The sequence below is a fragment of the Manis javanica genome, chromosome 11 (genome assembly GCF_040802235.1).
Source record: "Manis javanica isolate MJ-LG chromosome 11, MJ_LKY, whole genome shotgun sequence".
Classification (NCBI taxonomy): Eukaryota; Metazoa; Chordata; class Mammalia; order Pholidota; family Manidae; genus Manis; species Manis javanica.
Window position 1 is genome coordinate 112514384 of NC_133166.1, and position 16283 is coordinate 112530666.

A 16283-nucleotide genomic window follows, 5' to 3' on the forward strand; every position below is an offset into this window, starting at 1 on the left:
CATAAACTTGCTCACTGTAGTCTCGTTATCCTTTTAATGTCTGTAATATCTTTAGTGATGTCTCTTTCATTTCTGATATTGGCAATTTGCATCCCTCTAACTCTCACATTCTCTCCCCTTTTTTGGTCAGTTGGGAAATTTATCAATTTTCTTAAACTTCTCAAAGCTAACTTTGTATGTAATTCTTCATTATTTGCTCTTGTTTCTAGAGTCCCTTCTCTGAACAGCCCCGCCCCTTCTGGTGCCCTGCCCTGCACATTTCAACACCCTGGCAGCCCCAGCTTGGATCCTGGTATCCACCCTGCTCAAGCCCTTCCTCCCTGAACCCCACCTCTGGTGGGCAGCTGCTGCTCCCCCATGTGTTCCCTGCCCTCAGGGCCACCGTCCTGTGCTGCCCACGTTGTCTGGTAGCTGTTGATGGTGGAGGTGAGACGCAGCAGCCACCCTGCCATCACCACCCAGTGGAAGCCTCCTTTTCATCTTGAGGGTCCTGCAGTGCGGCTTTGTGCCCCTTCTAGTCTAGGGGCTCTCACTTCTTACTTTGAGTTCTTCTGTTTCTCTTTTCAAATCTTTCTATAGATGGTTTATCCCTGATGTTCTCTAGTTTGTTGGGTTACAGTTTTCACTTGTTTTATGCGTGTGTCCGTCTGGAGTGGGGTGTTACTGTCTCTGTTCTCTCCTGTTTTCACTGCACTCAGCGTGTGGCTTTTCCCACTTGCTCTTAAGTGAGCTGGGTTTTCCTGTGCTTTCAGCGAGAGTGCGCCCAGCCTCATGGCTGCCTCGCAGGTGGGTCCCTCCCGGGCCTGTGTGCTCCAGGGGGCAGCAGCCTCCCTCACACAGCACCTGGGCGGCCCCTCTTTGAAGCATGACGGAGATACTCCCTCATTTAACCAGACTTGGCCTGTGAGAGGAGCAGCTGTTTGTCTCCACCAGGCCAGACCCTTCTTTCTCTGCTGAGCCACCTCATTGGCTGGCTGTCCTGGCTGGCTCTGAGGCTGGCTCCCCTGGGAGGGCGGGGGAGGGAGGAAGGGAGGGAGCGTGCGCACACTGTCCCGTTCCTGGGACTCCCACTTCCCATCTCTGCACAGTCCCATCATGCTTGCAGATCATAGCCGTCTCCCTGCAGATGGAGCTCTGCTCAGCCAGCCCCCCAAAACTGGATTCAGCTGCAAAGTGGTGCTTCAGGCAGTTGGCAGAGTACTCAGGTGAACACAGCAGGGGATCGGTGGGGGTGTCTGCGGGCCCAGTTCCTGCCCAAGGTCAGTCTGGGAGCTGCAACTACCTGTGTGTCTGCCACCCTCCCATGTATGGTCTCCATGATGTGCAGCTTCTGTGGGCCCCAGGCTGCCCCTCCAGATTTGGTTTGGAGCCAGGTTTCCCCTAAGTGCCTGCACTTGCTGCTGCTCACAGAAGGGAGCTCGCCCGCTGCAGGGACCTGCAGCCCCAGAGGGTCTGGGTGGGTGTAGGCGGCCCATCAGTGGCCCATCTGACTTTCTGATGGACCATGTTGTGTGACCACCGCTGTCTTGCCTCATTCCATCCTGAGCCCTCCTGGCGGACCCCTCTCCACCAGCAGGGTGTCTGTTGTCCTTAGGTGAGGTGATGGAAGCTTGTCCACAAGGGCCCTCACTTAGCTGGCCTGTGCCTCGCCGTCTGCCATGGGGGCGCTGCCAGGAAGACGGCCCCCAGTCCTCTCGCCCCTGCCTTTTCTGACCTGTCACAGCAGAGACTAGAGACACCCACCCCAGCACCTCCCTGTCCAGGAGCAGGAGCATGCGCTGCACATGCGTGTCATCTTGGCAGGCCTTCCTGGCCCCAGAGGGCAGCTCTGACCTGTGCTCCCAGGACTTGGGAGCATTGCCCACACATCACTCAGCAACGCGTCATGGTCACCCTGCATCAGACTCCCTCTCGTTTGTCCCTGTTATTTCAGCGGGTCACGATTTTTAAAATAGAAGTACACATCCCTTGCTTTTCTAATTCTGTCTTTGAATTAAGTAGGCCTCTTGGTTTGGACCTGAGGTGTGGGCCAAGCCTGACCGGTGGTGTTCCTCGTGGCATGACCGATGAGTTCTAGAACCTATGTGTCTGCCTCCAGCCATCTGTGGACACCTCTCTCTCCACCCCTCCTTCCACAGGGTTTGTCCCCATAGCAGGCCACCTGCCTGCCCTCCCAGGAGAGCATCCCAGGAATCACAGGCAGAAACCAGAGGCCTGACCTGTTAAGTCTGCCGTTGCACCGTGGGACTGAGCAAGAGAGGGTTCTGTGGCCTGGCCCAAGGGAGCTGGGCTGGCCAGCCTGCCAGAAGGTCCTCCCAAGCTGTGTAGGGGTCAGGGACCTGGGCCAGCCCCGGGTGACAGGGACAGGGAGACTTGGGGGGGGGTGAGCGGGAGGCCTGTGTGTGCCTGCCGGTTGTTGCAGGTGTTGGGTGCGGACAGTAGGAGGTATGAAGGTGGCAGCCCCAGCCCACGGCCCCGCATGTCTACCCAGAGCCTTCTGGGGCCACCTTGCCTGGCCCTCTGAGCCGGGAGATGAGGGCACCCGCAGGGGCTAACGGTCTCCCCTAGCATGAGGACACCACACCAAGATAAAGCCTCTTCCCAGCGCAGGCCGGGCCCAGAGGCCCTGTGGTACCCAGCGGAGATGGCCATCCTGCCCGATCTGCTCGTGTAGCTGCTGCCTGCAGGTTGACAGTGGCTCTGCCTGGTCACTCATGCAACAGCCATCCACAGGTTGATGCGGACACGCATTCTGTGAGTCACCAGGTGACATGACTCCTAAATGGCAGAGCAGGGAGGTGGGTCAGGCGACCGGCTTCACAGCTGGGGCCCCTACCCAACCCCACCCCTGCACCTGGTATCACAGGACCCTCCAGGCCTGGAGCCCAGGCCTTAGTGTGTGTGGCTGGCCTCGGCATGGTCATGGCCAGGTATGAGTTGGGGTGAGGTATGGGCAGGTGTGTACCTAGAGCTCAGGTAGGCCTGTGTTCATGGTTGAGAATCTGCCTGCAGATGGACACTTAGGGGTGACAAGAGCAGAGACTGGCACATCCGGCAGGCTGGTCTCTCATGTCTGGGGCTGTTGCTCAGGGGCCTTCCAGGACCACCCTGACATTCTAGACAGGGTGGCACTTGACTCAGCAGCACAGACCCAGGGGCAGGGAGTGAAACGGCTTGCCTACCTACCCATTTCCCAGTGGAGTGCCCAAGGATGAGAGTGGAGCGAGCCCCCGGATTCCCCAACCCCTCCTCCTGGGCTCTGGCCTCCCTCTGTGTGTTCTGGGGAAGGCTAGGAGCCTGCCTCACTGTCAGAGCTGAGGGGCCATAGGGCCTTGAGAAGCTTGCGTCCACACTTGTCCCCGGCAAATAGCCCCACCCATCATGGGGACCCCAAAGTACTTGCTGTGAGCATGTATACACGTGTGTGTATGTGTCCACGCCTGTGCTCCAGCCTCAGCCCACCAAGCAGGGCCGAGAATCCCACTAGTGTTCCCAGGACACTACAGCCTGCCTGGCACTGGCCACTCCTGCATTGTACCCAGAGGCTAAGACACATTGCCTTTTAAGGCGAAATCTGCTGTGAGCTGAAGGGAAAACATCTCCCTGGCATTCAAGGAGCATTTCCCTTCCTGTTTCTCTTACATAAACCACTAGCAGCTTTTCAAAACAGAAGGAAAAAAGGACAAGGTCAGAGAGCTGCAGAGACCTTTGACCCCCACACCCCTACCTGGAATCATTTAAGAACCAGAACCAGAAGACCCAGGAGTTTCCCTTTTATTTCTCAGACTCTTCCCCAAGAACCTAATTCTGGACCTTAAAATGCCACTGCACCCCACACAACACTGGGGAGCCACTGGGCAGGGCCGTGGCCTCCATGGGGCCCCTCTGCTCTGAGGCACAGGTTGCCCAGGGTAGGCTGTGGCGTGACACTCACTGTCAACAGCCAGCCTGGGCTCTGGGCTGCTCTGCTGGCAGGTTTCCTTCTCAGGGAAGTTCCCTCTCATTCGAGTGCCTAGGCTGCATGGCCCAGCTCCTGCCTTGGGAGCTGGTGGGAGGCTGGTTCTGGGGCCACAGCCCCCGCCGAGGAGGGGATGAGGCCCCTGCAGCTCTGCAGAGCACTGGTTCTTGAGCTTAGCAACTGGTGTTGACGTATTTGAATGAAAACAGACATTTCAAGACGGGTGCTCTTCCAAGTCAAAACAGCCTCAGCAAGCCTGCTCTATTATGTGGCAGCATATTCTAATGGAAAGAACTGGTTTCCTAAACAAGGAAAGATTTTAGTGAGAAGTGGCTGTTTCCACAATCTCTGTAACATCTGACCTATGCCCACCCGGCCCATGCCCCTGGCCCCTGCCTGGGATCCTACACGGGCCCTGGGGAGGGTGTGCAGGGTGAGCCCACAGCCTGGTGACAGCAGGAAGACCGGGGTGGGGTGAGCCTCGGGGCGTCAGCATGTAGCCCATGCTTAGTGAGGGTGGCCCATAGGCCATTGGCACAGAAGGGCACATGCCAGTCCCTGGCTTCTGCCTGGCCCTGGCAGACGTGTGTAGGGAGCCTGAGCTGGAGGTGTGGGCCAAGGTGATGGCAGGACCATGGTGTTACACGTTGGGGTGAGCCAACTAGCATCCAGCACCCCACCTTCAGTGGGCCTGGGGCTGCCTGCGTCCCCAGTTCCAGGTGCGGCCTTGACATCAGGCCTCCAGCTGGCATCTCTGCATTCCATTCTCCCCTGGTGTTGGCAGGGTGACTTAGCCACAGGCCCCTGATAATTGCAGGGGTGGGTACCAGTACAGGGCAGCCTCTTGCCATGCCTGGCATCTGTTTCTCTGGGAGACCCCTTGTGTCCCACTGGTAGTTATTGGGGACAGCTCTGCTTGTCACCTGGGGCCTAGCCGGTGGCCGCAATTCTAGTATTTGCCATGCTGTATGTAACCTGGTGCTCCTTTCTCTCCTGCAGAAAGTCTAAAGCGAAGCCCAACGGGAAGAAGCCTGCTGCAGAAGAGAAGAAGATGTACCTGGAGCCAGAGTACACCAAGTCCAGAATCACTGACTTCGAGTTCAAGGAGCTGGTAGTACTGCCCCGGGAGATTGACCTCAATGAGTGGCTGGCCAGCAACAGTGCGTGGGGGTGCAGTGGACGTGGCGGGGCCGGGGTGGGTGGGGTGGGGTGCCAGGACCTCTGCAGCTGGCAGAGAAGCAGTGGTTTCCTCAAGTCCACCCTGGTTTCCTTGAGGACACCCAGAGCTGGTACTCAGCTCCCATGCCACAGAGGTCCTGGCCTCACTGGAGGATGGAACACCAGGCCAGGGAGAGAGAGCGCACAGGGCTGGCAGCGCTGTGGGCCCAGAAAGGCAGTGGTGCATAGGAGGGGGTGGTGGATCTACCCCACTCACAGGGCAGGCTGGGGCTCAGGGCTCCCAGCATGCCACATGGAGGGTTGTTGAACCTGTGGTAGGATTCCACAGGGAATTGGCTCTCCTTGGAAGTGCAGTGGGCCTCGTGGGTGGTGGACTAGAGTTGCCCTCTGTTCATTGGTGCTGAGGCGGGTGTCCGTGACCAGCTGGTGTTTGTAAGGGCAGGGTCAGAGTTCAAGAGGCCCATGCCCCTTGCTGGCATGGGATGTTTGTCTACCCTACCCCTTATGCAGGGGTCTCTGTCTAGACTGCCACCAACTCTCTGCTCATTCATTTGCTTGGCCCACATGGCAGCAGCCAGGGTCCAGCATACAAGGCTGCTGCTCCACTCGCCTTTGTCTCTGGTCTGTGATAAGGACGCCAGCCCCAGGGTCTGCGGCTAGGAGTGCTGTCCCTCCCAGGTCTGCAGGACACTGGGGTCCCAGAACCTTTCTGCAGTGCTGGTGTTCATGCCCCACCCTTCTTTTCTCTTCCACTTCCAGCCACCACATTTTTCCATCACGTCAACCTTCAGTATAGCACCATCTCAGAATTCTGCACAGGAGAGGCGTGCCAGACGATGGCTGTGTGTAACACGTGAGTCACTGCCTGGCTACAGCCCAGCCCCTGGGAGACGTGGGAGGGCTATGGGGGTGTGGCCCCACTGCTGCACTCCCCTCTTTCCAGACCCCACTCTCAACCGTGTGCCACGTGACTCTTCCAGTTGACTTGGGGCCCTCCTCAGTGTCCTCGTAGGACTGCTCCTCTTGTCTCTGCAGGCCCTGGGCTGGCAGGGATACAGGAAGCAGAGCCACTAGGGAAGGATACCTGGTGTGTGAGTCCCACTGGGGCCCAGGGCTCCCAGAGCCACCAGCGAGGGAGCAGGGGCGTTTCCACACAAACCACCCCGAGGCTGGACGTCCTTCTCTGCGTCAGTTTGATCCGGTCAAGTAACAGAGGCCTGCTTCACTCCGAGGGGGGGGCGGGTGCCAGGGGTCAGGTGGAGGTGCACTGGCTGGCTTTGTGGGGCTGGTACGCCTTCTTAGGGACTTCCCCACAAGCCTGGTGCCTGGTTGCTCTCTTCTAGAAGGAAGCTCAGGTACATTCACTTCCTCAGGTAGCTTGTGTCCCTGGGCATCCTGCTGGCTTCGTGTCAGCTCTTGAGTTGGGTATGTGTAGTACAGCTGCCATGTCAGTCTCAGTACCAGCCCTGAGGAGCAGAGGACAGGAGGTGGGTCAGCCAGAGCTCAGACTGAGGAGGAGGCACAGAAGTTCCTTTCTGACACCTCCCTTTCCTCATCAGGGACAGATACAAAAATGTGTGAACCACTAGCCTCTGCTAGTGAATATGCACTTGTGCCTGCTGCCCTGAGTTCCACCAGCCCGTAGGCACTGCTGGCCAGGCTCCCCCACAGACCTAGCTCAGAATCAGACAGGCTGGACTCCACTTTCAGTGGGGGTTGGGCCTTGTGAAAGCAAATGCAAACCACAGCTGGCTCTCCACTCCTTCACCCAGGAAAATGGAATGCTCAGGTGACACACACATGCCCAGCTGTCCACAGCCAGGCATGGCCTAGGGGAGGATGGGCAGGGCTGCACAGAAGCTTGAAGTGAGCTTGGGGCAGGAGGGTATCAGCGTGGGACAGAAGTGCCCTCTGTAGGGCACACACAGTACAGATCCTGGAGGTGGGCGGGGACGGCTCTTTAAAGCCACGTGTGTAGCATGCTCTAGAGGACGCGTGCCAGCTGTGAGCCCAGCCAGGCAGTGTCAGAGGTAGGCTGCAGGGCAGGTATGCAAGGAAGTCCAGGTTCTCAGCATCTCCACTCCCAAGTACCCTTCAGTATCAATGTGTTTGCAAAGAAGTTCCTTGAAAGAGCATAGGGTTTGGTGTGGGCCAGACGTACTTCTAGATGTTGGCTCTGCTGTGTAAAATTTGGAGATCTGGGGAAACCCTCTGTTCTCTCCTCTCCTCACCTGTAACCTATTTCATAGGCTGTCCTAGATTTACAGGAATTGATGTGCATGTAATGCCTTCCTTGGAATCACTTGAGATTAAGGGATGGAAACTCATGCAAATTAGTTCAAGAGAAAAAGGGAAGATTGGAAGAAGTCCACAGAGCCACTTATCCCAGGACTAGCAAGTCTGTCTGGGACCTCGAGTGGGTTAAGGCCCAGGCCTGAGGCCCATCTCCACCCTGCTGGTGCCAGTAGGACAGAAAACAAGGGTGATGTTGGAGTCCCAAAAGTTGAGGGGAAAAGGCTGTGCTAAAAACATATTTGAGGAAAAAATGGCTAAAAACTTACCAAGCTTGGCGAAGACAAAAACCTACAGATTCAAGAAGCTAAATGAACTTCAAAAAGGATAAACCCAGGGACCCCACATACAGACACATCATAATCAGCCTGCTGGAAAGAAAAGGTCCTCTTCACAGAGCCAGGGGCGCAGCACACTGCTAGGGTGACCACGGCTCTCAGTAGAAGTGGGGTAGAAGGAAGCTCCACACCCTCTCTGAAGTGCTGAAAGCAGAGACCAGTCACCTCAGACGGAGTTCTCCTTCCAGCCAATGTGTCCTCCTGGAGAGAAGGTGGGACGGAGACAGTCTCAGAGGCAGGAAGACCAAGAACATTCGCAGCCAGCAGACCCGCTCCGAGAGGCCACTGCAGGGCGTCTCAGAGGGAGGTGAGGCTGAAGGACACCCGGGCTGGCACGAGGAAGGAAGGGACCTCTCCGCCCGAGCTCTCTGAGGCATGTTTGTTGGGCAGTCAAAACCAGGGCCCTGTGGGGTGCACTTGCGGTGTGTGTAGATGGGTACCTGAGACAGGGGTGGGCAAAGGGTCATCTTGCAGAGAGACTTCCTGTGTTCATACATGGTACCAGATATAGCATGGGAAGTTCAGTATCTGTTTTATAACCTTTCCAGCAACCTCTAAAAAAGTTGTATAAATGATACCATCAAAAACATAATAGGTAAAAGGAAATACTAAAAAACTCAAAAGAAGGCAGGAAAGAGGGGATATGAGGAATGAGAAAGGGAACAAATAGTAAGTAAATAATGGTAAACCTAAATGCAAACACATAGTCCCTCTAGTAAATGTCAGGGGTGCAGATGCACCAATTAGAAGACAGAGATTATAAGCACAGATTATTAATGAGCCAACTATACAAAGTCTACAAGAAACTTACTTTTTTTGGTCAGTAAATTCAGTATATTCTTTTTAATTTAAATAATTTTTATATTGAGGTACATAAAATGTGCAAATCTTAGTGTACAGCTCAATAACTTTTGACCTGTATGTACACTCATGTAGCCATTGCCATTGTCCAGAACCAGATATTAAATGTTCTCACTGATTTTGTTCCCTCTTCATCTATTTCACCCATCCCGCAACCCCAGAAACTCACTTTAAATGCAGTGCCATGGGTTAAAAGTAAAAGGGTGCAAAAAGATACCCCAACACAGTAGATGAATGGATAAAGAAGATGTGGTACATTTACACCATGGAATATTATTCAGCCATAAGAAGAACACAAATCCTACCATTTGCAACAACATGGATGGAGCTAGAGGGTATTATGCTCAGTGAAATAAGCCAGGCGGAGAAAGACAAGTACCAAATGATTTCACTCATCTGCGGAGCATAAGAACCAAGCAAAAACTGAAGGAACAAAATAGCAGCAGAATCACAGAACCCAAGAATGGACTAACAGCTACCAAAGGGAAAGGGGCTGGGGAGGATGGGTGGGAAGGGAGGGAAAAGGGGCATTACGATTAGCACACATAATATAGGGAGGGGACACGGGAAAGACAGTATATACAGAGAAGACAAGTAGTGATTCTACAGCATCTTACTACGCTGATGGACAGTGACTGTAATGGGGTATGTGGTGGGGACTTGGTGATGGGGGGAGTCTAGTAACCATAATGTTCAAGTAATTGTACATTAATGATATCAAAATAAAAAAAATAAAAATAAATAAATAAATGGAATAAATAAATGGAATAAATAAAAATAATAAAATAAAATAAAATAATAAATAAAAACCAAAAGAGCACAAATAGAAAGAGAGCTGGAGTGCCCTTAATAGTACCAAAGAAGACTTCAGCCCCAAAAAACCACCGGGATAGAGAAGGAGATTGCTTCTGTACACAAGCGCCAGTTCAAGCAGTGTTGATCTCGAATGTGTGCCCCAAACCCTGCAGCCTGTACACAGAGCAAATGGGCAGAGCTGAAAGGAGAAATAGACAAAAGTCCCGTTGCAGCTGGAGATCTGAGCGCTCCTCTCTTGGTAATGGAACTAGTTAGGAGGCCAGCGGGAACATACAACTAACTGACATTGTCAGGCGGCTCGGCTGACTGACGTTTACAGAACACCCTCTTCAGCAAAGCACACATTCTAAAGTGCACCAAAATGGAGCATATCCTGGCCCATACGGCAGCCATTAACAAACAAACTTTAAAGAAACAGGATCATACAAAATAAGTAATCTGATCATCATGAAGTTAAATTAGAAATCAGTAACAGAAAGATAACAGGAAACTCTCCAAACATTCTAGAATAAATACACTTTAAATAATAGGATTAGATGATTATTTCAGAAGAAGAAACACATCAGTAATCTAAGCTTCCATGTTAAGAAACTAGAAAACGCAAAATAAACCTAAATTGAGCAGAAGTAGTAAGAGTAGAAGTCACTGAAATTGATTTCTGAAAACAAGGAAAATCAGTGAAACCAGAAGTTGATTCCTTAAAAAGATAAAGTTGATGATAAGCCTCTGGCAAGACAGACAAAAAGAGAAAGGCGCAGATTATCAGTGGCACAGATGAAGGAAGGGGGTTTCCTATAAGCCCAGCAGGTGGAGGCTAATAAGGGAATGTCACAAAAATCTCTGTGTACATGAATTTAACAGTTTAGATTAAATGGACCAATTAACTTCATGGAAAGCACACAATACCAGGTAATACAGTAAGACAAGAAAAAGGAAAAAGGAATCTAAATTGGAAAAGAAGAAACAAAACCGCCCATTATTTGCACATAACATGAATAATCTGTGTAGACACCCCAAGAATTCTAGCAAAAGGAATAAATGAATAAATTTAGCAAGGTGAACACAAAAAAATCCTAGTTCTATATACTAGTGGTGTACAGTTGGGACCCAGAATAAGTAAAACGGTGCTATTTATATAGCTTATTTATAATAACACCACCATTTATACACAGTGTACGCAGGTGTGAACTCAGGAACACAGACTGCATGCTGCAGGCCACAGCGTGCTCGTCAGTGGGAGCAGAGGACATCCTGTGTTGGTGGCTGGAAGACTCAGCATCCTAAAAATACAAGTTCTCCCCCTAACTGACCTATTCATTTAATGCAGCCCTGCCCAGAGTGCCAGCAGAGTTTACGTGGAAGGGCAGAGTCACCAGGACAGCTGCGACCACTTTGAGGAAAAAAACTGAAGCTGGAAGGATGCCGCTGCCCAATCCTGAGGCTTCCAGTCAGGCCTCAGCCACCAAGACAGCATGATGTCAGTGAAGGAGCTGAGTCCACAGACAGACTCCCCACAAACACTGCTTCGGTTTTTGACAAAAATGCAGAAGTTTGATGGAGAAAGGACAGCCCCTAACTAATGCTGTGGTCAAACCAGTCCTCTGCAGAAGAAAAAGTGAGTCTTCGTGTGAACCTCACACCTTAACACCAGAGTTAACTCCAGATGAGTTCTAAATGTAAATGTAAAACTACAAAACTTTTAGAAGAAACAGGAGGAAATCTTCTTGACTTAGCATTAGGCAAAGAGTTCTTGGTCATGACAGAAGGCATGCTCTGTTGACGGAAAGAAATCAGTTTGGATTTCATCAAAATTTAGAACTTCTGCTCTGAGGAAGACAAGACAAATTATAGACAAATTACACATCTACGAGGGGGTATGTACGACCCATATGACCCGGTGTGTGTCAGGAACTCTCACCACTCACCAGTAGGAAGATAGTCCAGTTACAAGTGGGGAAAAGGACTCAGGCAGACGGATCAGCAAGGACGACGCGAGGATCCCCAGCCAAGGGAGGCCTCGTTGGATTTCTGCTTCCTGCGCAAACGGGGAGCTTTGTGACTTCCCGGGGCTTTTGTCATGAGCGGCTCCGTGCACACTCACGGGGCTGGGCTCTGTGCGGCCTGGCAGTACCCAGAGGAGCAGCCAGAGGGCATCTGCCTTCTGCACCCAGGCTAACCTCAGCCTTCATCTTCAGGACTAACTGGCTGGGAGGGGAGACTGCTTGCCCACCCAGACTGGCCTCCTTGCTGGGGGCCTGCCTGTTCCTGGGGGGCCTGTGCTCATTGGCAGCCCTTCCTCGGCACAGGTACTGGGCACAGGAGTACCTGCTCCCCACGGGGTGCAGCAGGGATGTGGGGCAGAGGCCGCAGGGGGTGGTCCTTGTCACTGGCTGGGCTGGGGTCTGGGCCCCTTGTGCATTCACAGAAGTAGCCCCTGTCCCTCCCCACTGGCTCCTGCCTCCGTCCTAGGGTGGGCAGAGGGTTGGTTTGGGCAGCTGGGGGTCTTTTCTTCTTTTTTGTGTGTCCTTGATCAGGCAATTCCCCTTCCTCCCCGCCGCCTTTCCGCGTATTGTACAGTACACGCGGTAAAGCTACAACGAAGACACCCTTTTCAGATAGGTCCGTGGAGAGAGCAGACAGGCCCCTGCCGCCCCCGCCCCGCACGCTGGGTCCAGCCTCTGCTAAGGCAGCCTGTGGGAGCAGAGGGGTGGGGAGGTGAGGGGGTGGGGTGGAGGCCCAACAGCAGTTTGTGTTCTGCGTGGGGCAGGGGCTGGAGGGCAGCTGGCACTGACAGGAACTGGGAGACTCACTTGCACAGCTGGATTTAGGCAGTGCCCACGCCCCGAATGCTCTGGTTGGTCGCTGAGGATTGACTGCCCTGTGCCTGGGGGCAGGGTGGGAGGCTTTGGGTGGGTGTCCAGAGGCCAGTTCCCTGTCCACAGGTGCCACTCCGCCCACCAGCCTGGTGGACCGGTCTTCTGGTGGGAGTGGGAGGGCTGCTGACGGTGGAGCCCAGCCGACAGGCCACACAGGTCTCCCTGTAGAGGCAGGACAGCAGGTTTGTTGTGATTAAGAACAACCACCAGTGCCTCTTTAAATAACACAGGCAACACGTTCCTTGAGCCACTTGGTAGCAAACATGAAGCACCCCCACCCGCCCCCGTTTGGAGTCACATTCCTCCCTGGACATTGTTCTGAGTGGGCACGGGTAGACCCCTGTCAGGGAAGCTGCGCACCTCCCCAGGTCTTGGTGGGGGCAGGCGAGCCCTGCACACCTCTGCTGCCAGTGGCTGCCACCTGGTGCTGCCTCATGACCACAGCAGTGCCCACACCGCAGGGCTGGGGAGGCTGGGGACTAGATCTCCATGGTGGCGCCATCACCTGCTTCTGTCCCCACAGACAGTACTACTGGTATGATGAGCGGGGGAGGAAGGTCAAGTGCACTGCCCCCCAGTATGTGGACTTTGTCATGAGTTCCGTGCAGAAGCTGGTGACCGACGAGGATGTGTTCCCCACAAAATATGGTACGTCTCTCCCTTGATGGGCATGGCTGCAGGTGGAGGAGCAAGCCTTTGGTGGTCAGCAGCCACTGACCTGGGCCAGGGCTCAGCCCAGCCACGGTCCAGGCCCTGCCACCACAGGCTCTGGGGACTGTGCCCGTGAGTGGCCACAGGGCTGGGGTAATCCAGGCTGATCTGAGCCACCAGAGGGCAGCCCTTCAGGCTCCCCCTCTTGCACCCACGCCACATGGCCAGCCCTGGTGTGTCTGTCAGGGAAGCACGTGGGGCCCCAGGGCTGAGGCCAGGTTGGCCAGCATGGGGTGGGTCACAGGCCCCTTGATGCAGAGGTAGCCAGGACAGGTGAATGAGCAGTCTGTGAGGTGCAGCTCTTGGGGTGGGTCCAGGGTGACAGGGCACTCAGGTGCCTCCAGTGGGCTACCAAGGGGACTGCAGGGTGGCATTAGGGGGTGCATGGGCCCTAGGCCAGGCCAGGCCAGTCCTGCAGAGAGCACCGCGCTCCAGAAGCCTGGAGAGCCGTGGGCGCCCGGGTGGAGCTCAGGATGACGCGGTGGCCCTCTCCTCCCAGGCAGGGAGTTCCCCAGCTCCTTCGAGGCCCTGGTGAAGAAGATCTGCAAGTACCTGTTCCACGTGCTGGCGCACATCTATTCCTCCCACTTCAAGGAGACTCTGGCCCTGGAGCTACACGGACACTTGAACACTCTCTACGTCCACTTCATCCTCTTCGCCAGGGAGTTCAACCTGCTTGACCCCAAAGAGACTGCGGTCATGGATGACCTCACGGAGGTGCTGTGCAGTGGCGGGGGGCACAGCGGGGGCAGTGGGGATGGGGCTGGCAGCGGGGGCAGCGGGGCACAGAACCACGTGAAGGAGAGGTGAGCCCCCAGCAGACCATGCGTGCACATGTGCAGAGACAGTGGTGTGCGTGCCTGCATGTGTCTGCGTGTGCACACGTGCTAGGCACACTGCGGGAGGTCTGAGAGGCGACGCTGCCCCAAGCCCGGCCTCGTGGAGTGTGGGCTCCCCAGATGCCCATGGACCCGGCGCACTTGACGGGCCACCCCCAGGGTTTTCCTGTTGGATGGATGCGTGCCGCTTGTCAGGACCCTTGGACTTCACTCGCTCGCTCAGCAAACACTTCAGGACTGCATTCTGAGTTCCTCCGGTGGGTCTCCTCCTCCAGCCTCTGTGGCCTGGGCCCCTCCTGGAGGAATTTGAGAGAAGTGCAGTGGGGAGCTCCTCCCAGGGGGCTGCTTTGTCTTGTTCTGTGTGTGGAGGTGGCTTGTTTTATTTTGGAGATTGCTCCCTGCCTCCCTCCACCCTCCCTCTCCCGGCCTCGTCTGGAACTTGGCTGTTGGCTCAGAGTGGGTGGGGAGGGGTGGCCAGGGGTGCCCTGAGTGCTCCCCATCCTCCTGCCCCTGCTGCCAGGGGGGCTCCTCTGGTCGGGCTGGACTCCAGATGCAGGTGTCAGGCCGGTGCCTGGGTGGAGACACAGCTGCCGGCTGGCAGCAGAGGGCAGAGCACGGCTCTTTGGGCCCCCTTGGCCCACCCACCCGGTCATAATAAAAGGAATTCTCTCAGGTCAGTGCCTGTGTGTGTCCTCACATTTGGGTGACTGTACTGAAGGTGGGTGGCCTGGCCCTCTCTCCGTGGCCACTGCCTGCTTCTCTCTCTGCCCCTGCAGGTGCCCACAGGCCATTCTGCAGCCTGCACCTGTAGAGTTCTCACTGGCAGATGCCCAGGGCCCTTCCTTCTCACAAGGGCTGACCACAGGCTTCCCTGCCACTCACCTGTGTCCATAGCTGGCTCACAAGACCCCAGGAAGCTGGGAGTAGGGGAAGCCTTGTGTCATGAGTCCCCTGGGGGCTTGACCACTCTCCCTGTGCTGTGCCCCTCTCTGAGCATGTGGCAGGGACCCTAGAGTGGCCTGGGGGCTTCCCAGCCAGCCCAACATGGGCTGTGCTGCAGGGGTTGGGGGCTCGCAAAGCAAACGGGGTAGGAGGGCATAAACTGAACCCTGAGCTTATGGGGGTCTTTCCTGTGTGGGCAGGAAAGGGGGAGGCAGGCCTGTCCCCAAACCTGACTTGGTGTTGGTGATGAGGGGACAGCCTTGCCTGCTTGTCAGCTCCTGTCGGTGCTCACCTCTTGTGCACCCCTTATGTGGTGGGGGTCCCTGGACTCTGGTCTCTGTCTCCCAGCTCACTGGGGCTCCTGCATGCCCCCCGCACCCCAATGGTGCCCCCAGCCTTTGCCCCACTGAATCCTGGATTTCCTGCTACTCACCTGGCCCCCAAGCTCAGCTGCTCCAACACAGGCCTGTGGCCAACAGACCCTGTTTCTGCTTTCCTGGCACCATCACCAGCCCCTGGGGCCTAGCAGGGAACCGGAGCCCACTCCTACCTCTGCCTCCACCTCCAGTGGACCAGGGTGAGCCCCGTGGCCAGATACTGGCTGTCCCCCCAGGCCGCTGCAGCCACCAGGCCCAGCCCCACCAGTCTTCTTTCCAGGCCAACTGAGCAGCCTCCTCACTGTTCCTGTCTCCCTTCAGCCCCTGAGAGCTGCCACCCACCAGACAGCCCTGGGGTGCCTGGTCTTCACAACCTGGTGCCTATGTTGCCGGCTGTACAGGGGCCAGCTGGGGTGACACTGAAACTCCTGAGTGCTGGAACCAATCTCAGTCCCATTGCCTTAGTCCCTGGTGATGGGAAGACATCAGAATTGTTTTAACATGACTAACATGCACTGTTCCAGAAGGTTCTAGCCATATCTCCTATTGAACTCACTCATGCTCAGAGCCCCTGGGCAGTGCTGTCTGTTCTACTCCTCGGAGCCTGCCACCTGGAGCTTTCGGCTCTGTCTCCACCTGGTTAGGAGCTTGGAGGCCAGGGCAGCCTCCCCTCTGTTCCCCAAACACTGGACATGTCTGGCTGTGCCTCTCATCAGCAGCTAGGAGACCTCACCCATCCCTATAGCCCTGACCCTCTCCCTGAGGCTGGGAGATGTCAACCAACAGGGTGGACTCCTGGCCGACCTGTATGCAGCTCCCCCCAGTGCTGCCCAAACCCTCCAGCCAGGGACCTGCCCTGGCCTGAGACCTAGGGTGGGCCTCCTGGCGGGGGCAAATGGAAGAGCAAGGGGAGCAGGACCTGGCAGGCCAGCCCCCCTGGCCACGCCCCTGGGCCAGGGTGTGGGAGCAGGCCAGGAGCACGGCATGGGTCCAGTGCCCATTTAGGAGCGGGCCCCGGCTGCTGGATGCAGTTCTGGGCTGGGGGCGGGGAGGCTGGCCCAGAGAGCAGCCTGGGCTCTGTGGCCACAGTGTGG

At 55.5% G+C, this 16283-nt stretch overlaps 1 protein-coding gene across 2 annotated transcripts in view; it reads left to right on the top strand.

The window, feature by feature from the left end:
• The window catches only part of MOB2 (MOB kinase activator 2), a 74036-nt gene extending 59493 nt beyond the window's left edge, over nucleotides 1–14543 (top strand). The window contains exons 1-5 of one of the 2 annotated variants that reach the window (XM_037011614.2): nucleotides 1078–1205; nucleotides 4958–5118; nucleotides 5897–5990; nucleotides 12844–12968; nucleotides 13531–14543. In XM_037011614.2, coding sequence (XP_036867509.1) covers nucleotides 1096–1205; nucleotides 4958–5118; nucleotides 5897–5990; nucleotides 12844–12968; nucleotides 13531–13841 — 801 coding nt within the window. In that variant the 5' untranslated portion in view covers nucleotides 1078–1095 and the 3' untranslated portion in view covers nucleotides 13842–14543. Of the gene's footprint in view, nucleotides 1–1077; nucleotides 1206–4957; nucleotides 5119–5896; nucleotides 5991–12843; nucleotides 12969–13530 lie in introns of those variants that run through there. The other variant, XM_037011615.2, reaches the window with a different exon arrangement.
• The last annotated feature ends 1740 nt before the right edge of the window (nucleotides 14544–16283 follow it).